Source organism: Lynx rufus, unplaced genomic scaffold (assembly GCF_022079265.1).
Source record: "Lynx rufus isolate CCGP_SWC_20201006 ecotype Redwood Valley unplaced genomic scaffold, mLynRuf1.p SCAF_25, whole genome shotgun sequence".
Lineage (NCBI taxonomy): Eukaryota > Metazoa > Chordata > Mammalia > Carnivora > Felidae > Lynx > Lynx rufus.
This window is the reverse complement of record NW_025814840.1, coordinates 12454332-12480746: the sequence shown is the minus strand read 5'-3', so window position 1 is coordinate 12480746 and position 26415 is coordinate 12454332. Positions and strand designations below refer to the sequence as shown.

The 26415-nt window shown below is 41.9% G+C and overlaps 1 protein-coding gene across 4 annotated transcripts in view; it reads right to left on the bottom strand.

The window, feature by feature from the left end:
• ERO1B (endoplasmic reticulum oxidoreductase 1 beta) overlaps positions 1 to 25556 on the bottom strand; it is an 83786-nt gene extending 58230 nt beyond the window's left edge. For 2 of the 4 annotated variants that reach the window (XM_047088566.1, XM_047088565.1), the window contains exons 1-3: positions 25258 to 25554; positions 15808 to 15927; positions 9701 to 9784 (exon numbers count right to left, since the gene is read on the bottom strand). In XM_047088566.1, coding sequence (XP_046944522.1) covers positions 9701 to 9784; positions 15808 to 15927; positions 25258 to 25359 — 306 coding nt within the window. In that variant the 5' untranslated portion in view covers positions 25360 to 25554. Of the gene's footprint in view, positions 1 to 9700; positions 9785 to 15807; positions 15928 to 25257 lie in introns of all 4 variants that reach the window. The other 2 variants (XM_047088567.1, XM_047088568.1) reach the window with 2 other exon arrangements.
• Between the last annotated feature and the right edge of the window lie 859 nt (positions 25557 to 26415).

Here is a 26415-nt window from a genome sequence, read left to right as displayed (position 1 = left end):
ACCTCTTTAAGATAAATCGTAAGGAGGTATACCAATTTACAAACTTGTAAATCATAGTACAGCAAACCAAATGACATATACAAAATAAGAGTGTCAAAATTAGCTATAATTTAAATTCTCAATGAAGTATCTAATAGTTTACACAATTTTTAGGTTAAAAAAACCTGACAAAAATCACTTTTCCATAAACTTTCTTACAACAGAAACAGAAGCTTTAAAAATTTTCAGTTATTTGAAATATCTTAGGCTCAATCTTAAGTTCTGCTCTAAATTGACATTTATAGTGAAGGAAGTTTGGGATTAATACTAAAAGAGTCAGTTCTTTGGTCCACAGGATTAACCTAGGGCTTATCAATCTAGGTAATCAGGGTTTACTAACAGAAGATCTGCATGTGGATCCAATTTGACTCACTTTCCTACAAAGCCAGTAATTAGTTTTAGGCTTTAATAAATAAATCTAGAAATCATTACAGCTGGTTTATCAAACACAGTTTTAAAACAAAAACCATACTGAAAAAGAAAATCACAGGTTGGTAACTCTGATCAATTCAGGGGACTGATTTTCAACATCTGGATCTACGGTATAGAAAATTACCTCTTAAAATTTTTTTATGTATCATGATAAATTTTAACACAGGCAAACTTAACCAAATATTCAGAATAAATATCTTCCTGTCAGGTGGAAGAATGTATATAATAGTAATGATGATAAGAGATATTTCCCTTATCAATAAAAAGATTAATCAATTAAAATGTTCCGTGCTGCCAGTATTTTATCATTTCAGTGCTTCCGAGGACATCTAACAGAAGGCAAAAGAGAGAAGACTATAAAACTCAAGTCAAACCTAACAGCCACAGACCCTGAATTTAAAATACGGAATAAATATTAACCAAAAGTGACTGCTGGCTACAGTGTGTCCTCTAACTAGTGTAGTATAACGTGCTAAAATCAAAATCTTCAGCAGCTTTTTTAAAGGTTTGATGCTAAATGCAGTAACTTGACTTAAGCAAATCTTAACAACAAGGCTTTTAGAAATACTGGGGTAGGCATCACAGATCACTGTCACGGATAATATGTAACAATCACAAAAGAGAATTATTAGAAGTAATGATAAATGTAAAACTAATGACTAAAATCAAGCATGAAATAAATCTGGCTGGGATTGAGGCTGGAAAGATGGTGGAGGAGGACGACCCTGGTCTCACCTCGTCCCAGGGATACAACTAGGTAACACTCACCTCAGCACAAATAACCCAGAAAACAACCCAAAGACTGGCAGAACAAACTCCACAACTAAGGAAGAGAAGAGGGCGCATCTCACTCTTCTCTGAGTGGGGGGCACGGAGAGGGGGAGAAATAGATGATCACACCAGGGAGCCTGCACAGGGAAGACCAATCCCAGTTAACATTGGGCTCTGAAAGCCAGGGGGTCCAAATTACAAGAGTTCCTACAACCAGCAGGACTTGAAGCCTGGAATTTTAAGAATCAGCAGCTCTGGTGTGGGAGAGCCTGAAGGGCATTAGGAAGCAGAGTTCCTGCCCTTAAAACGATAGCATGACAAACGGCCCAGGTAGATACAGCCTAGAAGCAGCAGTTTGAAAAATGCCCAGGGCGCATGGGACTGAGATTTATTTACTAATCACAGAGCAAGTCCAGAGAGGCAGGGATCACTGGGAGACCCTTCCAGGTACAAAGGAAGAGGCAGGTGTTATTTCCCTCCTTCCCCCGCAACCCCCTCCCACAATCCCCACTCCCTGCCCCCAGCAGAAACACACAGGCACCGGCAGGAACCAGTGCTGCACAACACTCCCTACCTAAATTGCTCACAGCAAGCCCCACCCATCCACGCCTGGCCGATCTGCCCTTTTCAACAGATTTTCCTCAGTCCTGGCTGCGAATCACCTCCCCCACAACACCAATGTAAACATCACATCAGCAACACAGCTTCTCCTGACCCATGGGTTTTTGCAGGGCATAGGTCCCAGCAGCGTGGGCTCTGCAGAAGCTCATGGCAGATCCTGTTACAACTGGTGCCCCACCCACACACCCTCCATTCCCCCAGTGCAGGCAACAGGTTTCATCTCACAAACAGAGCAGCACACACCTTGTGAAAATGTGCGGCACAGGTCTGGGACCGAATACGGCCCACAATGGGCTAAGAGAGCCTCTGCAGACGACCGGACTAAAGGAAAAAAGTGGCCAAGGCACAGGAGCAGGGCATTTGCAACACACATAGGAGACATTCCCTGAAGTATAAGGTCGTGGAGAACAGGAGACATTGCACTGCAGGGCACTATAGGACCTCCTCCTCATAAAGCCATTACTGTCAAGAGGAGGAGATGTAGCAGACTTTCCCCAACAGACAGAAACAGATCCACAGAATTAGACCAAACGAGGAGACAAAGGAACATGTCCCAAATGAGAGAACAAGACAAAAGCACAGCAAGAGACCAAAGAGAAAAGAATAGAATATGACTGATAGAAAATTTAAAATAATGAGCATAAACATACTCACAGGACTTGAGAAAAGAGCGGAAAACATCAGTGAGACCCTTAACACAGAGATAAAAAAGAATAAATCAGAGATGAACACAATAAATGAAATTAAAAACACACTAACTGGAATAAATAGCAGGCTAGATGAAACAGATGAATGCATTAATGACCCAGAAGCCACAATTATGGAAAGTAATCAAGCTCAGTAGGTGTGAGAAAAAAATTACACAGAATGAGAACAGACTGACTTCGGGAACTCAGGGACTCCATCAAGGATAATAACGTTCGCATTACAGGGATCCCATAAGAAGTAGAAAAAGAGGGCAAAAATTTTATCTGAAGAAATAATAGCTAAAAACTTCCTGAATGTGGGGAAGAAAACAGATATCAAGATCCAGGAGGCATATAGATCCCCCAACAAAATCAACCCAAGGATGTCCACACCGAGACACAGAGTACTTAAAGTGACAAAAAGTAGTGATGAAGAAAAAAATTAAAAGCACCAAGAGAAAAGAAGACAAGTTACATACAAGGGGAAACACTATAAAGATATCAGCTGATTTTTCAGCAGAAAATTTGCAGGCCAGAAGGGAATGGCATGATACATTCAAAGTGCTAAGAAGAAAAACTGTGCAGCCAAGAATACTCTATCCAGCAAGGCTCTCATTCACAGTATACAAGAAAATACAAAGAGTTTCTCAAACAAGAACTAAAGGAGTTTATGACCACTCCACTAGCCATACAAGAAATGTTAAAGGGGACTCTTTGAGTGGCAAGGAAGACTATAAGACTTATCATAAAAAGTAGGAAACACAAAAGCAGTAAAAATAAATATATATGTAAATATCAGTCAAGAGATTCACAAAATAAAAATGACGCCATATACCTAAAATGTCAGGCAGAAAGGAAGAAAGAATAGGTTCAAACTTAAGCAACCATCAACTTAACATAGACTGCTATGCAGAAGATGTTATGTACAAACCTAATGGTAACCACAAATCAAAAACCAGCAATAGATATGCAAAGAATAAAGACAAAGGAATCCAAGTATATCACTAAAGAAAGCCAAAACACTATGAAAGAGAGCAAGAGAAGGAGTAGAGAAAAACTACAAAACAATCACAAAGCAAGTAACAACTTGGTAATAAATATATATCAATAACTACTTTGAAGGTAAATGGACTAGATGCTCTCATCCAAAGACATCAGATGACAGTGTGGGTAAAAAAAAATAAGACTCATCTAATATGCTACCTACAAGAGACCCATTTCAGACCTAAAAGCACCTGCAGATTGAAAGTGAAGTGATGAAGAAACAGGTATCATGCAAATGGATGTCAAAGAAAGCCAAAGTAGCAATACTTATACTGGACAAAATAGATTTTAAAACAAGACTGTAACAAGGGACAAAGAACAACACTATATAATAACGAAGGGGAGAATCCAACAAGAAGATACAACAACCGTAAATATTTAGGCACCCAACTTGAGAGTGCCCAAATACACAAAACAGTTAATAACAAACATAAAAAACTGATCAATAGAAATACAATAATAGGGGACTATAACACCCCATTTACATCAATGGAAAGATCACCCAACCAGAAAATCAACAAGGGAAGAGTGTCTCTGAATGACACACCAGATCAGATAGATTTAACGTATTTTCAGAACATTCCAACCTAAAACAGCAGATACATATTCTTTGCAAGTGCACACAGAACATTTTCAAGAATAGATCACTTATTAGGCCATAAAACAAGCCTCAACAAATTCAAGATCAAGTCATATCATGCATCTTTTCTGACCACAATGCTATGAAACTGGAAGTCAACCACAAACAAAAATCTGGAAAGAGCATCAATGCATGAAGATTAACTAACATGCTACCAAACAATGAATGGGTCAACTAAGAAATTGAAGAAGATATCAAAAATTTTACGGGTACAAATGAAAATGAAAATTTAACAGTCCAAAATCTTTGGGGTGCAGCAAAAGCAGTTCTAAGAGGGATGTTTAGGGCAATATAGGCCTACTCCAAGAAGCAAGAAAAATCTCCTTACACATAAAGGAGCTACAAAAAGAATAACAAAACTTAAAACTAGCAAAAGGAAGGAAATAATAAAGATTAGAGCACAAATGGTACAGAAAGTTAAAAAAAAAACAGATCTATGAAACCAGTTCTTTGTAAAGATCAACAAAATTGATAATCCTCTAGCCAGACTCATAGAGAGAGGTGGGGAAGGGGGAGAGAGGATCCAAACAAAATCACAGATGAAAGAGAAATAACAACTGACACCACAGAAATACAAGCAATTGTAGGAGAATATTATGAAAAAGTATATGCCCACAAATTGGACAACCTAGAAGAAATGGATAAATTCCTAGAAACATGTAGCATACCAAAACTGAAGCAGCAATAGAAAATTTGAACAGACTGATTACCGATAAGGAAATTCAGTGATCAAAAAACTCCCAACAAACAAAAATCCAGGACCAGACAGCTTCACAGGCAAATTCTACCAAACATTCCAAGAAGAGTTACTACCTATTCTTCTCAAACTACTCCAAAAAAATAGAAGAGGAAGGAAAACTTCCAAATTCATTCTATGAGGGCGGCATTACCCTGTACCAAAACCAGATAAAGACACCACTAAAAAAGACAACTACAGGCCAGTATCTCTGATGAACTTGGATGCAAAAATCCTCAACAAAATACTAGCAAACCAAATCCAACAACCAATTTAAAAAAATTGTTCACCACAATCAAGTGGGATTTATTCTTGGGATGCAAGGGTGGCTCAATATTTGCAAATCAATCAATGTGATACACCACATCAATGAGAGAAAGGACAAGAACCATACCATCATTTCAATAGATGCACAAAAAGCATTCAACAAAGTACAACATCCATTCGTGATAAATAACCCTCAACAAAGTAGGTTTAGAGGGAACATACCTCAACATAATACAGGCTTTATGTGGAAAACCCACGGCTAACATTATACTCAATAGGGAAAAATGGAGAGTTTTTTCCCCCCCAAGGTCAGGAACAGGACCAAAATATCTATTCACACTATTTTTATTCAACATAGTAATGGAAGTCCTAGCCACAGTAATCAGACAACAAAAAGGAATAAAGCGTACTCAAATTGGTAAGGAAGAAGTCAAACTTTCACTATCAGCAGATGACATGACAGTATATACAGAAACTGTAAAGACTCCACCAAAAAACTACTAGACCTGAAAAATGGATTCACTAAAGTTTCAGAACATAAAGTCAATGTACAAAAATCTGTTGCATTTGTATACACTAATAAGGAAACAACAGAAAGAGAAACTGTGAAAACAATACCATTTACAACTGCACCAAAAATAATAGCTAGGAATAAACTTAAGCAAAGAGGTGAAGGACCCATATTCTGAAAACTATAAAACACTGATGAAAGAAACTGAAGATGACACAAAGAAGTGGAAAGACATTCCACGTTCATGGATTGGAAGAACAAATATTGTTAAAATGTTAAAAGCAACCTACATATTTAATGCAATTCCTATCAAAATACTAATAGCATTTTTCATAGAACTAGAAAAAATAATCCTAAAATTTGCACGGAACCACAAAAGCCGAGAACAGCCAAGCAATCTTGAAAAAGAAAATCAAAACTGGAGCTACTCCAGATTTCAAGTTACATTACAAATCTATAGTAATCAAAACAATATGGTACTTATACAAAAACAGACACACAGATCAATAGAACAGAATAAAAAGCACAAAAATAAACCCATGATGTTATTGTCAATTAATCTTTGACAAAGGAGCCGAGAAGATGCAATGGGGAAGAGACAGTCTCTTCCACAATGGTATTGGAAAAACTGCACAGCTACATGCAAAAGAAGGAAACTGGGCCACTTAACACTGTGCACAAAAACTCAAAATGGATTAAGGACCTAAGTGTGAGACCTGAAACCATAAAAATCCTAGAAGAGCACAGGTAGTACTTTTTCTGACATTGGCCATAACAGTATCTTTCTAGATATGTCTCCTGAGGCAAGTGAAACAAAAGCAAAAATAAGCTATTAGGGGCTACATAAAAATAAAAAGCTTCTGCACAGCAAAGGAAACAACCAACAAAACTAAAAGACAAACTACTGATTGGGAGAAGACATTTCCAAGTGTCATATCCGATAAAAGGTTACCAAATTATATAAAGAACTTATACAACCCAACACCAAAAAAAACCCCAAATAATCCCAGACATTTCTCCAAAGAAGACATCCAGATGGCCAACAAACACATGAAAAGATGTTCGGCATCACTCATTATCAGGCAAAGACAAGTCAAAACCACAATGAGATATCACCTCACACCTTTTAGAATGGTTAAACTCAAAAACTCAAGTAACAGGTGTTGGCGAGGATGTGGAAAAAAAAGAACCCTTGTGCACTATTGGTGGGAATGCAAACTGGTGCAGCCACTGTTGGGAGACAGCATGCAGGTTCCTTGAAATATCAAAAATAGAACTACCCTACAATCCAGCAATTGCACCAGGAGGTATTTATGCAAAGACTATAAAAACACTAATTTGAAGGGATATATGCACCCCTAGGTTATTCCAGCATTATTTACAATAAACAAACTACGGAAGCAGCCCAAGTGTCCATTGGTAGATGATTGGAAAAAGATGTAGCATATACATACAAAGGAATATTATTCAGCCATAAAAAAGAATGAAATCTTGCCACTTGGCAACAACATGGATGGATCTGGAGAGTATAATGCTAAAGGAAATAAGCCAGTCAGAGAAAGACAATTACCATATGACTTCACTCATGTGTGGAATTTACGAAAGCAAAACAAAAACACAAAAAAACAAAAAAGAGAGAGACAAACCAAAAAACAAACTCTTAACTATAGAGAACAAACTGATGGTTACCAGAAGGGAGGTGGGGGGGAGGGGCTGAAATAGACAAAGCAGATTAAGAGTACACTATCTTGATGAGCACTAAGTAATGTATGGAACTGTTGAATCACTATTTTGTATACCTGAAATGAACACAACACTATGTTTTTACACTTTGTTTTTTAGTATATAGCACATTAAGTCAGCTGCAAGGTCTACAGATTAGACATCAGTATTATAATTAATGTTAATTTCCTGATTTTGTTAATTATGTTGTGGCTAGGTAAGAGAATAATCTTGTTTTTAAGGAAATACACACTCAAGTATTTAGGGGTAAAAGATCACCATGTTGGTAACTTAGACCCAAATGCTTCAGAAAATATTAACATATGTGTATAGAGAGAATAATGAAGCAAACATGATGAACATTTAGGGAATCTGAATAAAAAGTATATGAGGACTGCTATTATTATTCTTGCAATTTTTCTGTAGGTCTGAAATTATTTCAAACTAAAAAGTTAAAACATTTTATTCTTAAAGGAAAATTAGAATTTTTTAAAATTGTCCCTTTAGGAAGGACGTTGCTTCAGATAAGGCTCCCCCCCCCCATTTTTAAGGGTAACAAACTAGACTGATTAGGTAAGAAAAGAAAAAAATGAATGAAAACATAGCTCATAACTAATTACTGTTTAAGAATTAATTGTATCAACTGATGAATGGATAAAGAAATTGTGGTTTATATACACAATGGAGTACTATGTGGCAGTGAGAAAGAATGAAATATGGCCCTTTGTAGCAACGTGGAAGGAACTGGAGAGTGTTATGCTAAGTGAAATAAGCCATACAGAGAAAGACAGATACCATATGTTTTCCACTCTTATGCGGATCCTGAGAAACTTAACAGGAACCCATGGGGGGAGGGGAAGGAAAAAAAAAAAAAAAAGAGAGAGAGAGAGAGAGAGAGAGAGGTTAGAGTGGGAGAGAGCCAAAGCATAAGAGAGTCTTAAAAAATAAGAACTGAGGGCTGATGGGGGGTGGGGGGAGGGAAGGGTAGGTGATGGGCATTGAAGAGGGCATCTTTTGGGATGGCACTGGGTGTTGTATAGTAACCAATTTGACAACAAATCTCATATATTCAAAAAAAAAAGAATTGTGCTAGATGCCAAAAAATAAAGTCTAAAATATAAGTATAGCTATTTTTTTTTTAACGTTTATTTATTTTTGAGACAGAGAGAGACAGCATGAACAGGGGAGGGGCAGAGAGAGAGGGAGACACAGAATCTGAAATGGGCATCAGGCTCTGAGCTGTCAGCACAGAGCCCGACGTGGGGCTCGAACTCACAGACCGTGAGATCATGACCTGAGCCGAAGTCGGACGCTTAACCGACTGAGCCACCCAGGCATCCCTAGCTTTTTTTTTTAATATAACAAGACCAAGTGCAAACCTGATACCAAGCCTGAGATTCTCCCACTTTACCCATGGTAATTCCCACTCTAAATGTAAAATTGAAGGTCCAATAGCATTACTTTTCTTTTTATTTGAGAGGGAAAGAGAGAGAGAGAAAGTACAAGACAAGGAGAGGGGCAGGGGGAGGAGAGAGATGGAGAGAGAATCTTAAGCAGGCTCCACGCTCAGCACAGAGCCCAACACGTGGCTGGATCCCATGACCTTGGGATCATGACCTGAGCTGAAATCAAGAGTCGGACGCTCAGCCAACTGAGCCACCCAGGCGCCCCTGGTAGCATTGCTTTTCTTATGAAACAAGATGCACATCCAATAAAGCATGAAATAAGCGTTAGACATTGCAGATCCAATCCTAGAACAGGCCCCTGATTTTCCATCTGTTTTAGAATACTATACTTCCATATCCAATCATCAATACCACTGGATACAAACATCTTCAAACCCATTTTGGTAATGAGTATAAAATCTTTAATAATCTCAATAAAAAGGAGAGAGCTAGGGGCACCTGGGTGGCTCAGTCAATTAAGCATCCAACTCTTGATTTCAGCTCAGGTCATGATCCCAGGGTTGTGAGATTAAGCCCCACGATGGACTCCGTGCTGAGTGTGGAGCCTGCCCAGGATTCTCTCTCTCTCCCCCTCCCTCTGTCCCTCCCCTGCACTCTCTCTCAAAATAAATAAATAAAATAAAAATACTTAAAAAGGAGAGATCTAACAGTTTATGAATTTGATGACAGGTCTAAATCCATCAATAAAATATAAAGTTCATGTTTGTCTAAAAGCCCAAGAGGAAGCAATGTTTTCCCTATTCGTATTTTTTAAATTTATTTTACCTCTGGACAGGGCTCCACATGGCAGTCTTTTATTGAACAATGGCCATCTTCTGCCCAGAAAGGACATGGTCGCTTCAGATTAACCTTGAGAGAGAGATTGGATTAACATTAGAAGTGTCACAGTCCGCATGCTAAGTGTCACTGTGTGGGCGCCAATGACATGCTGGTGAGTTAGAAGAAAAAGCTTCCTCTCCCGTGTCATCTATAGAGTTCAGAATCTTAAATGACTGCAGGTTTTCAGACACCCAGGTGTAATATTAATGTAAAAAATAACTGTTATTAGTCCTCTGACACTTCCCAAAAGGAATAAAGTCCAAGCACACTGCTCACCTGCAGACCCTGGAAAGCATTTTCACAACTGTCGGCACCATGCCGTTACCTTACCCGTGAGGATTCGCTCATGCGCCCAGCCACCTAAACGTGCACCAAGCACCCACTATCTGTCTGGCACCATGGAGGTTCTGGGGCAAAAAGAGACACAAAAAGCACTTTCCCCCTGGAACTGATAATCTACTGGAGGGAATTAATGTTTAATTACAAACAAAAATCCAGAGTTTCACAATGGAAAATAATGGGGCTGGTGGATGGCAGCCTCTGAGGAGGTAATATCTCAGGATGGATCAAAGTTGGAGAAATTGTGCATTTGGATAAGGTGATAGAGCTTGAACAGTTGTGGGAACTGGAAAACAAAACAAAACAAAACAGTTTAACCAACTTTTAGTGCGAGAATGAGTGCAGACATAGGAAAGGGATGGACCATTTTATTTTTTTTAATTAAAAAAAATTTTTTTTTTTTTTACGTTTATTTATTTTTGAGACAGAGAGAGATAATGCATGGGTACGGGAGGGGTGGAGAAAGAGAGAAAGAGACAGAATCGGAAACAGGCTCCAGGCTCTGAGCTGTCAGCACAGAGCCCGATGCGGGGCTCAAACTCACGGACTGCGAGATCATGACCTGAGCCGAAATCGGACGCCCAACTGACTGAGACACCCAGGTGCCCCAGGGACGGACCATTTTAACCATGTTGTTAAAAACTCTGGATTTTCTTATCTTGAACTTAACAGAAAGTGATTCAACAGGACTGCCAGATGGATTGCCTGAGCCAAAAATCAAAGCTTTATTCTTGTTTCTTCCCTCTGCTACCTCCATGCACAATTCATTATCCACTTCTTCCCACCACCTCCACTTTTTTTTTTTAATTTTATTTATTTTGAGAGAGAGAGAGGGAGGGAGGGAGGGAGGGGAATCCCAGGACTACCCCATGCTCCCTGCTTCTACTATACAGCAGCCACAGTGATCCCTCTGAAACGTAATTCAGACGGTACCAATCCCTGCTCAACACCTTCCTGTGGCTTCCCGGCACCTTCAGAAGGAATCCCAGCTCTGTAGCAAGCGCCACTAGGCCCTCCCTCACCTGGTCTCCTGTGCACCTCCAGCCATGCTGGCCCTCCTGCCTGGAACATACCCCCTCCGGCCTGGAACGTACCCAGCTCCTGGTCTCCAGGCCTCTACAGTGGCTCCTCTTTGCCTGGCCTGTTGCTCCTCCAGGTCTCACGGCCTGCTCCCCTCACCTCGGCCAGGGCTCTCTCAGATACCACCTCGGCAGGCAAAGAGTTTCCCTGACCAGACTCTCTAAAGTAGCACTCAGTATGCACCCTACACCGTTTTTATTCTTTTATAGCACTCACCACTACCTATTTCTGATTTACTTATTGCCTGCATCTCCCATTGTAAGGACTGAGATTTCACCTTCTTCATTATTCTATCCCCAGTGCCTGGGACACTTAATAGACAGCTCAATCAATAGCCATTAAATGAAGTGAATAACACCTACGTCACAGAGGAAGAGGCAAAAACACGTGGAACTGGTGACACAAGGAGAGCGTGGTCAGCTCTGACCATGGAGTTAATCAGGGGAGGCCTCCCTTCAGTTACATGTAAAATGGGGAGAACTCGGATACAGGTTTCCTAGAGAAAGAGATTTCCAGGCAGAGGGTTCAGGATGTCCGAAGACAACCTCTTTTGGGAACTGCAGGTTCCTTGAACTCCTGGCTTATGCGTCCAATGCCTCTTGGATCTGTCCACAGGACATTCTTCTTGCCATCTCAGAAAACAGCAACCCCATTACTCTAGATCCTCAGGCCAAAATCCCAGCATCACTCTTGACTCCTTACTTTCTCACTCCACATCCAATACTTCTAAAAATTGGGTTAGTTCAAAACCCAAGTCCCCGTAACGGTCAGCAATGCCTTACGTGGCCTGTCCGTCTGCGCTCTGCCCCTTATTCACTGGCTCCTGGGTTGTTCCTCAAAACAGGAGACACACTGTAGAGTCAGGGCCTTTGCTCCCGCTGGTCCCTCTGCACGGGGTGTGCTCCCTCCAGATATTGACATGGCTTGCTTTCCTCCTCTCTTTAGGTCTTCCCCAAATCCCACCTTCTCAGTTTGCTGCTTTATGTTGCTACATTTTAAACATTTAAAAAAATGTTTTTTTTTAATGTTTATTTATTTTTGAGAGAGACAGAGAACAAGCAGGGGAGCAGCAGAGAGAGGGAGACACAGAATCTGAAACAGGCTCCAGGCTCTGAGCTGTCAGCACAGAACCCAATGTGGGGCTCGAACTCAGGAGCCGCGAGATCATGACCCGAGCTGAAGTCCAGTGCTTAACCAACTTAGCCACCCAGGCGCCCCTAAGTTGCTACATTTTAGACTAATCTGTCAGGCAGCAACAGAAAACTAGTAACACAGAGCAAGGAGCGGACTGTGGTGGACACTGGAACATGCCGCTAACGTCATCCTTCAGGAAGGGCTTGTTACCCTGGGCTTCCAAAAACACTGCAGGCAGCTGGCCTCAGCCGAAGACAGCCACTTAGCACAAGGTCACACCACTCCTTCCAACGGCGGCCTGCAAATGACTGATGGAGGGCTGCAGAGGCCTAGGTCTCTCCGGCAAGGGGGGAGAGTTCTGGAGGGCCATCCCATCTCCAGGGCTCCCAGAGGGTCACCTGAGGTCTCCACAGAGGCGGACTCCCAGAGCTTCGCCTCCCTTCCGCCCGGTCCTTCCCTGAGCCGTCACTTCCACGAGCAGTCCCTCAGTAACCTCTTGCACACCAACCACGGTCTCATCTGCTGCCCAGAGAACTGAGGCTGCAACAACTTGTCCAGCTCCAGGAAAAAAATATTGGTCCTTTTACTAGGATCACACTGAACGTATACGCCAACGTGGAGAGAACCAACCTCTTTAGCTATAGACACACCTGTCCATTTCTTGAAGCCTACTTTTGGGTCTCCCAGTAGGGTTTTGAGGCTTTCCTCCTCTAGGTCTTGCACAGTTTTTGACTCCTATATATTTCACCTTTTTTCACACTGCTTATGTAAATGGGGATTTCTTTTCCATCAGATCCTTTAACTTGTTATTGTTTGTATTTATGAAGATATTGATTTTTGTACATTAACTTTATAGCCTGCGAGCTTAATGCATTTATCACTTGTGTTCGTTTTATTACTTGAGTTTTCTAGAATACTTCTGTCATTTATAAAAGGAGACCGTTTTCCTTATTCTTTACAAATGTTTATCCTCTAGCTGTTGTGATATACTAATCCCTCCAACAGTAAAGGAGATATGGGTGCCTCTGTCTTGGTCCCTCACCTAAGTGTGAATTCCTCTATTATTTCCCAGCAAGTAAGAGGTTGGCAATGCTCATGTTAGCATTAAAATGTTCATGTTAAGGAAGTATCCATCGTTTCTATTTTTAAAAAAATCAAGAATGTGTGTTTAATTGTGTTAAAGACCTAAAAGCCTTGTCGTTGCATTCTTAGAATAAGATGAACTTGGTCAGGACATACTTTTTTGTAGTATGCTCACAACTCAGCATTATCTTTGATTTCACCTCTACCCTCAGAGCTTACATTCACACTTTTTTGTAGTATGCTCACAACTCAGCATTATCTTTGATTTCACCTCTACCCTCAGAGCTTACATTCACACCATCAGACAAGTTTTTGGTGTTACCTCTTAGATATAATGCTCATTTGCTCACTTTTCACCTCTTCCAAGTCTACTGCCCTATTCCAAACCCGTTACCTTCCATCCGCAGAAGCCTCCTACGTGGTTTTTCTCTATTTCCTGTCTCACACCCTTAGTCTGTTTTGTACAAATCCCTCCAGAAACTGATCACACCTACACTAAAATTCAACATCCTTATGTGGTGAATAGGGCCTTCTAATTTTTTTTTTTTGTTTTTAATCTGGCCCCTACCCACTTTTCCAACTCTCCATCTCACTCACTTTGCTCCAGCCTATCCCTGTCTTCTTATTCCTCAAACACTCTAGACCTTTACACCTGCAGTTCTCCTCCCCTTCCCTGGAATGTTCTTTCCCCGTATCTCACCATGGCTTTCACGTCATGTAGGTCTTCACTCAAACAGCACAGTATGAATACCTTCCTTTCCTGGTCATCCTCGTCAAAGATAAAGCTACCTTCCATCCCCACCCCATTAATTACTCTGTATCTCCTACTTTATTTTTCTCCATAGCACTTACCGTATAACCATATGAAATTATATTTCATTGTTTATTGTTTGTCTTCCTAATCAGAATAAAAGCTTCATGAAGTCAGAGTCTTTGTGTTATTCACTATTGTATCCACAGCACTTAGAATAGGGCCTCCCACAGAATAATCATTCAATAAATACTCCATGACTAAAGGAATGGAATGGGTAGTACAAGAAATTGTAAACACTAACTACAACAGCCAGCTGACCAGTCGACAGGGGCAGACTGGTGCCTCAACCTGTGCACCCTTGCGTGCTCAATCACCAGTATGTATGTGCATGTTTACAATTCACCTCTTCTCTTAGCTTTCCTTTCTGCCACTGGTGCACGTACAGGATACTGTGGTGATTAAATGTCCCTTTAGTTTAATTCATAGGTTGACAGAACTAGAAAAGGAGTGGGTATCACTGCTATCCTTGCCATGGAGATAAATCCATTAACTAGATTACTGCATGACCCTCCCTTGGGAGAACAGGACTATGTTCCCATTACACACAGAGCAATTTTGTTAAATTGGGTAGAACGTTTTTTTAGAACATTGTTCTTTCTGCCTATCCAACTTTCATTTTTCCTTCTTCTGTAACATCCTCTAATGTTCCTTTAAGAAACAATCATTTCCCTTATATTTATGCAAGTAGGATTGCTAACCAAAGTGTCTTTCCCTCTTTTGGTCAATTAGACACTTATAGAAGTGTTCTGCCAGAAATTTGACACCTGTACAAAGTGTTGCAAAAATATGGGAAATTGATTCAAGATTTTGGTGGTACCATAAAAAGAATGGCCATTAGTTCCTCCTCTAAATTTTTTTATCCTCAAAAATATTTAAAGACTAAGACAGCCTACGTAGGATCAGGATTAAAAAAAAGTGTAAAATCATGCTCAATTTTTAAAATAAACTAAAAATGAAAATCAGAGAACTTATGAACCCAACTGAATGCTGAGCACAAGAGCATAGGCAAAGCAGAACAGCAGCTTCTAAAATATTGTTCTTAAATTTAAAATACCGTTCTTTTGAATGTTGCCTCATTTCTCCTCCCTTTAAGCTGTTATGGTTATACTTGGAGATGACTGTTAGGTTTAAGAACCGATTCTGCAGTTTTACTATGAATGGTGCTTGTACCCTCAGCCTGGGGGCCAGCCCTTCTGGTGAACGTCTGCCGCAGGGGTACTTTGTACAGCTAACAAGGCTAACACAGGCCACTGCCATCAGCACAGCAGAGAACCCGGGTCGGTGTCTAGATGGAGGAGGCAACGTCACAAGGAAGGCTGACCAAGGAAGTCTGGCATTTTGAGCTTCCGTGGAATGAGTCTCTGTCTCAAAAACAAAACTTGAAAGATGACGAATCCCCCAAACACAGGAAGAGGGTTCAGATTCTTTGTGTTCAAAAAGACTATCAGGTTTCACCACAATACTTAATACATTCCAACGATAAAACACACAGAGGGTGCTGAGAAGAGTCAAAATGGGCTTTCAAAAGGGTCATAAAAGTCACATCTGTAGACAGCTGTGTAAAAACCTTTGCTACGAATGGAACCAAAAATTATAACTGTACCTTGTAATAACGGAAGTAGTCTCTCTCTTGCAATTTTTTTATTTTGGGGAAGATTTTGAAGGTGTTAAAGTTATCAATGCTATCAATATCACACAAGCAATCATCCAGGACTCCGGTGACCTGTGGGGTGGAAAATATATATACAAACATAAAACTTTAAATATGTGTATTACTGATATTCCAACCTTAACAAATCTGTAATATTATATAAAAGAGATAATTTGTTAATTCAAGGTAACTAGTCTTCATTGACTGAGATATAAAACACTAAAGCAATCATTTACTTTTTACTATGGCCAATTAAGATACAATAGAAGGATCAGATACACCTATTCTGAAGAACTAAGCATTGATGTTTAATGGCTAAAGAGAAATATATGAAACATACATAAATTCCAACAATTATTTGGAATGCTAAAGCCATTTCTTCCAAGATTAACCTAGAAGTCACAGACTGTAAGAATATTGCTGTAGTAGCCTTATCTTTCTTTTCCACTGCCATTTATGGAACACTTATATGATAGGCATGGTGATAAGAACATTACATGTTACCTCATTTTTAAAAAAATATTCTATGAAATAGGTCTTATCCTCATTTTACACCTAAGAAAATCAAGGCTGAACACGGTTAAAATAATTTTTCCCAAGTAGCAATGAGACTTAGTCCTAAGTCAATCACACTTAAAAATACATGCTTTATCCACTACTCAAAGTATACATTAATGCAACAGAAACTGATATTTACAAAGGGAGTTCAGAATCCAAAACTTCCATAAAACATTCTTCCGCTAAATTTAAAAATGGGACTCACTGACATCCACGTCTTGGATGAATCTTCAGGGAATCAGGCTGAGTGAAAAAAGCCAACCCCAAAAGGCTACATACTATGTGGTTTCATTTTTACATTTTGGAAATGGAGAACAGGTTATTGGTTGCCAGGTTAAAGACTGGAGGAGGGAAGGAGGTGGAGTGGGGGTGTAGGTTGGAAAGGAGGTCAAGTGTGGTTATAAAAGGGCAAGAGGAAGGATCCCTGTGGTGATCAAATTATTCAGTATCTTGACCATGGTGGTGGATACACAAACCTAAACGTGATAAAAGTGAAAAGAGTACATACACACACAAATGAGACAAGGGGGAATCTGAAGACCAGCAGACTGAATCAGTGCCAATGTCCTGGTGATAATACTGCACTGTACGTTTACAAAATGTTACCATTGGGGAAAACTAGATGAAGTGTAGGTGGCATTTCTTTGTATTATTGCTTACAACTGCATGGAACCTACAATTATCTCAATTGAAATTAAAATTTAAAAACAAGAAGGGGACCCAGTCTTTTAAAGGTCATTCACATGATCCACTGGAGGAATCTATGCAAAGAATGACCAGAACCTGGAAACCAGAACATCCCAGTTGTTTCTTTCTCAGGCTTTGCCCCTAGGGCTGTAAATAAGTCCCCAAACTCTCTACAACATAAAGAGTCAGAGGTACACTCTCTTTAAAGAACAAAGGATCATTAACGAGAATTTTAGCTCTAGAATTCCATATGCTTTACTATCCTAGTTACTAAGATCCTGTCACCAACTCTACTGAAATTCACTCCATTTCTCAAGCTTACTATTTATAAAACCTCAAATTCTAAGTAATAGGGATGGGGGGGGGGGTAGAAATAAGAACCAAAAGCTTTCTATGTTTTAAAAATATTTTATCCAGATATTTCTCTTTCGTATAAATTTTTCTTAAATTGTTTATTTTTAGTTAGTAAACCACCACAGTTTATTTTTTAAAGATGTTTTAATTGTGGTAGGGGTTGGGGTAAGGTATACAAAATTGTCACGTACCTACTTCTAACTCTTAAAGACAACTACTAAGACAAAAACCTGTATATCACCAAAATTTTTTAAAAAACACAAATACAGCTTTTTTTTAAGTCCCTTTCTAATTACATTCATCTTCCTCCTCACGGAGGTAGAATATCTTATTTTTGTTCTTTTTCTTTGTAATTTCATCGCATGTGATATATATCCTGAAGCAATACACTGAAGAGCTCATTTTTGAACTTTAATATTAATGGAATCTATTGTGGGAATTATGTTGTAATATACTTCTTTTGCTAACATTTTGACATCTACCCAAAATAATGAGTTTTCTAGTAGCTCATTCATTTTCCCTGCTGTAAATGTTACATTACATGAAAATATCATAATGTATTTGTTCTACTGTTGACCCATAAGGTAGGCAGAATGATGCCCCCCAAAGATATCCATACCCTAATTCCTAAAACCTGTAAATCTGTTATTGTATGCGGTGGAAGGGACTTTGCAGACATGATTAAGTTAAGGATCCTGAGATGGTAAGATTATAGTAGATTATTTAGGTGGACTCAATACTAAGAACCTTGAAAGAGGAAGACAAGAGTGTGAGTCAGAGAGACCTGGAAGATGTTACACCACTGGCTTCTAAGACAGAAGAGGCCACATGCCAGAAGCACCGCAGCCTCTAGAAGCTTGGAAAAGGCAAGGAATGATTCTCCCCTAGAGCCTCCAAAAAAAAAAAAAAAAAAAGGCAGCCTTGATTTTATCCCTGTGAAACCCACGTTAAGCCACTAAATTCGTGGTAATTTGTTAGAGCAGTAACAGGAAACTAATACAAAACATATGCAGGTTGTTTCCAGATTTAGCTAAATAATGCCACACAAAGGTTTGTCATGATCTCGTTACGTATACGTATAAGAGTTTCTCCAGCTTATATGCTTAAAGTGGAATTACTATAGCTTATTTTCAAAATAGGTTACCAATTCACAACCCCATCCAACAGCAGATGGAATTACTGCTGAATTATCTCCTTACCAATATTGGATATTGTTGTAATTTTTGCCAATCTAGTAAGAACGAAAGGGTATCTGATTTTTGTACTAATGAGGTATAATGTTTCATAAGACATTTGTAATTGCTCCTTGTGTGAAATACCTGTTTGTCCTTTCTCATTTTTCTTTTTTTAAAGATTTTTTAAAGTTCATTTATTTTGAGAGAGAGAGAGAGAGAGAGAGCTGGGGAAGGGCAGAAAGAGAAGGAGAGAGAGAGAATCCTAAGCAGGCTCCACACTGCCGGCACGAAGCTCAATGCAGGGCTTGAACCCACAAACCATGAGATCATGACCTGAGCCAAAACTGAGAGTCGGACGCTTAACCAACTGAGACACCCGGATGCCCCTTTTTTTCATTTTTTTACTGGGTTGTCTTTTTCATACTGACCTGCAGGAATCAGTACCGCTTTCCCCACTCAATTACATTCTTCTGGAACTCCAATCACACAAATTAGACCATGTCTCATAAGCTCTCTTTAAAATTTACTATCCCATTATTTTTCTGGGCTTCATTCTGAATTTGCATTTATTTCCCCTTCATTTATTCATTCATTCATTCAACCTATTTGAGGACCTACCTAGCATGAGCCTTGCACTGTTCTAAGTGCTGGGGATGCAGAAGTAGAAGGGAAAAAAAAAAAAAAGGCAAAAATCTCTGCCCTCCAGGGGCTTCCAGATGGTAATAAAGGGACAGGAAAACTAGGGAATGGAGACCATCAGTGCAGAACTGAGCTCCTACTATTTTAGAAAGTATAATTTAAAAAGGTCTCAGTGAAATTTTGGCAAATGTTGGTAATAGTTCAAGGGGGAAAAGGAACAAGCCGGCGCCATGTGGGGGTGTGCTACGTGGGGGCACGCATGCCAGGCACTGGGAATACAAAGCTCAATGCCCTGAGGCAGTATGCTCACCTGAAGTTCCTGAGGAAATAGGACAAGGACTATGTCGGATGTAAAAAGGAGAAATAGGAGACCATTTTAAGACACTGGCCTTTACTGGAACCTGGTATTTTCTCACACCAACCAATTCTCCCACTCTCCAACGCGAACTGGGCGCCCAATTCAGTTCTGATGCTATCTGGAGTTAGAGCAGACCTCACAGATCAGGGGTTCAGTCACACACCACGATCCCCACTTTGGGTATCACTGCCAAGCTCCAGGCCACCTGTATGTCTGACTGACCGGCTATGAACTGGGGGTTCCAATGACTCTCAAGTTCAGTAATTTGCAATGGCATATAGAACCAGAGAAACACTTACCTTATATCTACTGGTTTATTGTTAAGATACAACTCAAGAAGCACCAAATGGAATAGGTGCAGAGGGAAAGCTACTGGGAGTGCAAGTTCAGGGCTTCCATGCCTCTGAGCCCCTTCCCAGAAAGTCTATGTTTCCCCCACCTGGAAGCTCATCCATCTTGTTTTAAGAGCTTTTATATTTTTCAAAATTTTTTTTATGTTTATTTTTGAGAGAGAGTGCTAGCAGGAGAGGGGCAGAGAGAGAGGGAGGCAGATTCTGAAGCAGGCTCTAGGCTCTGAGCTGACAGCACAGAGCCCGACTCAGGGCTCGAACTCAGGAACTGTGAGATCATGACCTGAGCGGAGTCAGACGCTCACCCGAATGAGCCACCCAGACGCCCCAAGAGCTTTTACGGAGCTCTGTCTCCAGCATCCCTCTCCCCGTCCCAGGGGTCATGGGTGGGGCTAAAATTCCAACCCTCTAATCACTTGGTGTGTCTGATGATCATTACCACCCTGAGGTGATCTAGGGGTTCCCGTTAGCATAAATAGGTGTGATTAAAAGGGGCTCATTATAAATAACAAGAGGCATTCCGATTATTCTGGAAATTCCAAGGTTTTTCTTTTTTTAGTATTTATTTTTGAGAGAGAAGAGAACAGAGCAGGGGAGGAACAGAGAGAGAGAGAGAGGCAGAGAGAGAATGCCAAGCAGGCTCCACACTGTCAGCACTGAGCCCAATGAGGGGCTCCATCCCACTAACTGTGAGATCATGACCTGAGCCAAGATCAAAAGTGGGACGCTTAACCAAAGGAGCCACTCAGGTGCCCCGCCTATCCAGATCTAAAGCTGAGAATCCTGTTCTGGAGATTTTGACAATCAGTTATATAGGTGGTATTTAAAGATGAGAAACCAAATGAGAGAACCAAGATAGAGAGGGGAAAGAGTACACGATCTGAAACCTGAGGCTGAAATAACTAGCGGTCAGTAGTAGCAGAGGAGAAATAAGCAAAGGATACTAGTACAGCTAGCCTAAAAGAAAGGAAGAAAATCAGAAAAGTACAGTATCCTGAAAGCCCAAAGAAATATGGTATTTTCAAGGAGAGTAAGCCATGAGCTGTGGGGGAAAAAATGCTGTCTATAGGTAAAGCTAAGGTTTAAAAACTAACTATTGGCTTTAGTGACAAGACAGACATTAGTGACCTTGACAAGAACAGTTTCGGAGAGGTAGGGGCAAAAGTCTGACTGGAATAGGCTGGCGAGAGGACCAGAATAGGACGAATAAAGATAATTCCTTTGAGGAGTTTTTCCATAAAGGGGAACAGAAAAATGGAGCAGAGCCAGAAAAGATGGGTGGGTCAAGACAGAACTTTAAAACAGAATTAACAGTATGTTTTAGGATGACAGTAACAATCCATCAGACAAGGAAAAATTAATGATCCAGGAGAGAAAAAAGATTTGCTCAAAACACGATCTTGAAAGAAGGAACTGGGACCTAATATATGAGAGGGATTGGCTTTTGATAAGAGTTCACAGTTCATCTATGGTAATCCATTGGAAGGCAAAATGTGAGGGTACAGAGACAAATGGGTGAATAAATATGGATTACATTGTTAGTGTGAAGTATGAAATGAAGAAAAGGAAAAGTGGGGCGCCTGGGTGGCTCAGTGGGTCAAGCACCCAACTTCAGCTCAGGTCATGATCTTGGGGTCTGTGAGTTCAAGCCCTGCATCCGGTTCTGTGCCGACAGCTCAGAGCCTGGAGCCTGCTTCGGATTCTGTGTCTCTCTCTGTCTCTGTCTCTCAAAAATAAATAAACATTAAAAAAAAAAAAAAAAGGAGAAGTATCGGAGGATTAGAAAAAGACATAAAATGGTTGCCTGATTCAGGAATCATTTCTTCTGCTGGATATAATCAGCTATTTAATCCATCCACGGAGTTTTTAATTTCATCTCTAGAAATCCTATCACAGTTTTAATCTTTTTGATCATTCTTTAAAAACTCTTGTTCCTTTTCACAGTTTCAGGTCAGTGTCCCTATCTTTGCCCCCCACCCCTTTGTATTTAAATTCACTATGTCTCATGTGTTTAAATTATGTCTGATATTTTCAGAATCCAAGATTATCACAGGTCTTTTTCTATAGGCTATATTTCTATTATCTCATTCACGGTGCCTTGTGTTTTGTGATTTTTGACTATTAGCTGCTTGTTCTCCTTGGCACGGGCTCTTGAAGACTTCTTTAGGGTTTGGGTTGAAAATAAATTCCTCCAGAGGGGATGGACATTTGCTTTTACCAGTAAGCTGGGGGCATACCAACCTGGGTCTGCTATAAATCAAATTTTCCACCTGAAGCTTTTCCCAGCATAGGTGGCATGAATTTGGCCTACAAACCTTTATAGGAACAAGTTCATGGTTACAAATTCTCGAGGGAGTTTCCCCCCCCTCCCCTTCCCTGGCAAGTTTCTTACTCTCCCCTTATTCCTGGTAGGATTCATTTCTCATGTTGAGGCCGTAGCTCTTTGGAGTTCAAGCTTTATGACGGGGTCTTCTTTTAGTTTCCTCTCTTTGGGCACACAACCCTTATTTCTTGTCCATTCCACACCAAGGAGCAATTAAAGCAGAAACTCAGGGTCTTCAGGGTTTGGGGGAAATCCTCAGGGTCATGGACTGGAACAGCACTGTTTGAGTCTCAAGATCTGACTTTCCACTGGGGGCTGGGGGCAGGGGAGCTCTATGTATTCTTTGATTTCATGCCACCTCAGAAATGCATTTAGAAAGATTTAAAAATACATCTGACTAAAATTACTTCTTTACAGGAAGATTAACTTGTCATTTCATTTGTATGCACTAGGTCTTTAGTTTCTAGTGCTTTCCAGACTACAAAGCCCATTCGCATTTAATTTATAAGAAAACGGAGGAGATATACAAATGCCTATCATTTTAAGTGTTCAAAAATAACTTTATGCTTTCACTGCAAGGAGACATAGTCGATATAGTCCTGTCCTTAAATGATTTCTTTTAAATGGAGGTGTTTTTTTCTTTTTTTATTTAAAAAAATTTTTTTTTAACGTTTTTATTTATTTTTGAGACAGAGAGAGATAGAGCATGAACGGGGCACAGTCAGAGAGAGAGGGAGACACAGAATCAGAAACAGGCTCCAGGCTCTGAGCCGTCAGCACAGAGCCTGACGCGGGGCTCGAACCCACCAACTGTGAGATCGTGACCTGAGTTGAAGTCGGACGCTTAGCCAACTGAGCCACCCAGGTGCCCCAGGTGTTTTCTTTTTTAAATCGAATTCTTCCCTTTATGCTTTATTGGGCTTCCTTCCCCCTCCCCCCCCCAACAAAAAAGAACTATCTTAGTTGCACTTTTTTAATTTTCCTGGGTCTCCCTCAGATTTCTATACCCCAAAGAAGCAGGCATACAGAGATGTACTGCACAGAAGAAAACGGGGCCTACGAGGGGTCCAGTTCAACCTTGTTCACTTAACAAGTGTGGTATTAGTCACGTAAGCTTTTTGAACTTCAGTTACCTCAATAGCCCCACTTCTGAGAAGTATCCAATAAAACGAGATAATGTATATTTAAACGTGTTAGAGATTAAAGTACTACCTAAAATGTGCTCCAACTTCTATATTAGAAAGTACCACTGGAAACAAAAACCAAACGTATCCACTTTTGAGGACTGTTTGGAACAATGCTACTTTGAATATGCACAAACCTTTAATTTTTAAACTACAGGTATTCATTTGGAAATGATGAAATTACATATATTCATTTAAATACAATAAAATTAAAAATTTACCTTAATAAATTGCATGTGTAACGTGCAATTATAAAACATTAACACATGTAACTAGCAGATAAAGATGACTAAAACGAAGCTTCTAGATTGATGGCAACGTATACAATATAAGGCATAAAAAGGAAAAATGACAAGAGTCCCATTTTAGAAAAATATCTAAATGTACATGCCACTCAAAAACAATCACCCAACCAGTGATTAGAAAATAATTTTGCTAAAGGTAATTTGGGAAATTTACTTTTTATTAATATAGTAGATACTCCCACCCAGATTTCCGCTACTTCAGGGTTTTCTAGGTGGGGTTCAAAAGGTAGCTCAAAGGATAATTGCATTACAGCTACTTACACGGCTCATTTAAAATTGCTGATCCCTGGGGCACATCCGGATCCACTAAATCAGAACATGCGGCCAGAGAATCTGCATTTTAACACGCTCACCAATACCAAAACCAAGTCTGCCCCCTTTTATTTTTAGCACATCATTCATTTGAAAAAATACCCAAACGCGAACAAAACAGACTATTCAGGCATTCTGGGACTTAGCGCAGGACACCCTAACGCCCTGAAAACAGCGTGCGAACAGTCAGAAAAACATGTTTACACGGCTCCACTCACAGCTTCGGTTTTTCTCGGCAGTGAGTATTAATTGCCTACAATGACATCTCCCCTCATTATCGAGCCACCTGAGACACGGTTCCTTCCCCTCTCTCTCTTAGCAGTTTTGCCACTTTGCAGCAGGTGCAGACAAGGCGCGGCTGCACCTGGCAGTCTATTCAAAATCTTCTGTAGAAAAGCAGTCAGCGCCGCTCTCCAGGCACAAGGCGGTGGTCAGCTAACCTTCCCACGTCCGCCGTGTTGACAACACGTCTGTAGTAACACTGTTTCACAAAGGCAGCCCCTCAACTCTAGCTCACCCTCCTGCCATCACCTCGCTGCTCACAGACCTACAAAGGCCAGCTCCCCCCCCCCCCCACGTCTCTTGCTTGGGCTCATCTGGAGGTGCCACAAGTTGGGTGGAAATACAGCAGTCCCAAGGAAAGATGCCAGAGCGAGGGTAGCAGCCGAGGGGCTTAGAGAGCCCCAGAAGTTCAAGCAAGTTAGTGAGTCCCGTCCCCTCCCTATCCACCCCACTTCTGCGGGCGCGGGGTCCACCTCCCCTCCTCCTGGGAGGGACGGGAGGGCTTCACCGTTTCTACGCGTGTTGTCTCCCCCAAACCGCTGATGACGTTTTCATTCCCGTCTCCTCTCCCGCCACACTCCCAGCCGCTTAAAAACATCAGAAAAGGAAAACGAAAACACCTCAGGGGACCGTCACCATCTTCCTCTTTTTGCTGCCATCACCCCGCGAGCGTCGCCATCCCCCGCACACGGCACGCCGCTCGCGGACGTTTCCTGGACGTGACGGTTCGGTTCCAGACCCCGGCCCCTTTCCGCTCGCCAGGAATCCCCCTCGGGGTCCGGCGCCGGCCCTCTCCCGGAGCCCCAGCCCCGGCCCGTTCGCCACCGCCGCGGGCGTTCGGCCGGCGTCCCCGCCCCGCCATCACTCGGGCTCACCTGGGCCTCGACGACGCTCGGGAGGAAGCTCAGGGTGACCAGCAGCTGCACTGCGGCCGCCGCCCCCTGCCCGGCGCCGGCCCGCCGGGGCCCCGGGCTCATGCTGACCTCTCCCCCCACCGCGGCCGGCCGGGCCCCTCGGGGCCGGGGAACGGCGGGCGGCCCGGGCGACGACCCAAGGGGACGGCTCCCGGCGGCTAAGAGGCTCCAGGGTCAGAGGTCTGCACGCCCGTCCCGAGGAGTGGGCCGCTCTCCCCAGCTCCCGGCAGCTGCGAGTGAGGCTGAAGAGCCGAGCGCCCCCACTTCATCCCCTAGGCGGCCCCGCCCCCGGCTTCCCCTTCGCCCCGGCCACGCCCCCCTCCGAGCGCGGGGCCTTGTGGGAGTTGTGGTCTCGCGCGGCCGCGAGGGGGCCTCCTGCCGGAAGGCGGGGCAGGGGGCCGCGAGAACCCGGGAACTACAACTGCGGAGGCCGCTCCGCCTCCCCGGGGCCTTGGGCTCCACGGCGGCCAATGAGGCAGGACCACGAGGGCCTCCAAAACAAGAGGAGGTGGCGCGGGGAGCGCTCCTCCCGGCCGGCCGCGGTCTCCGCTCCCCCTTCCCCGGGCGGTTGCTCCTGGAAACCGGGGAGAGAGGGGGCCGCCCCGCCCCGCCCCGTACGGTTGCTCCCTAACATCGCACAGCCGGCAGGCTTCGGGATCCGCCCGCTACCTACGCAAATGAGGAACCAGTGGTGCAGGATCTTCGACTTTCGAGCCGAAGCGTTTTCTTGGTTCATTCAGTGTTCTGTGGCTTCACATCTACTGCAAGTGCCTTATAAGAATCAACCACCTCCACCTGCTACTTGGAGAGGTGACTTCGGCTCCTCTTTTATTTTATACGCCCCGGACGTGGATGTCCTCTCTTCCCCGGCCCACTCCCTCTCCTCTGATGAGAGAAACACAATGCACGTTGGAGAATGGGAACAAACCCAATCGTTTATAATGATGTATTGGAACGGGGCTATACGCATAGAAGAACTGGAAGTGATACAGAGCGGGTTCATTTCCCGCCTCTAAAACATCCTAGTTTGTTATGTGTCTTTAGACAAGTTACTTAACCTCTGTGAGCCTCAATTTGTTCATCTGTAAGTGAAGACAATAATACCCACCTCAGACATTG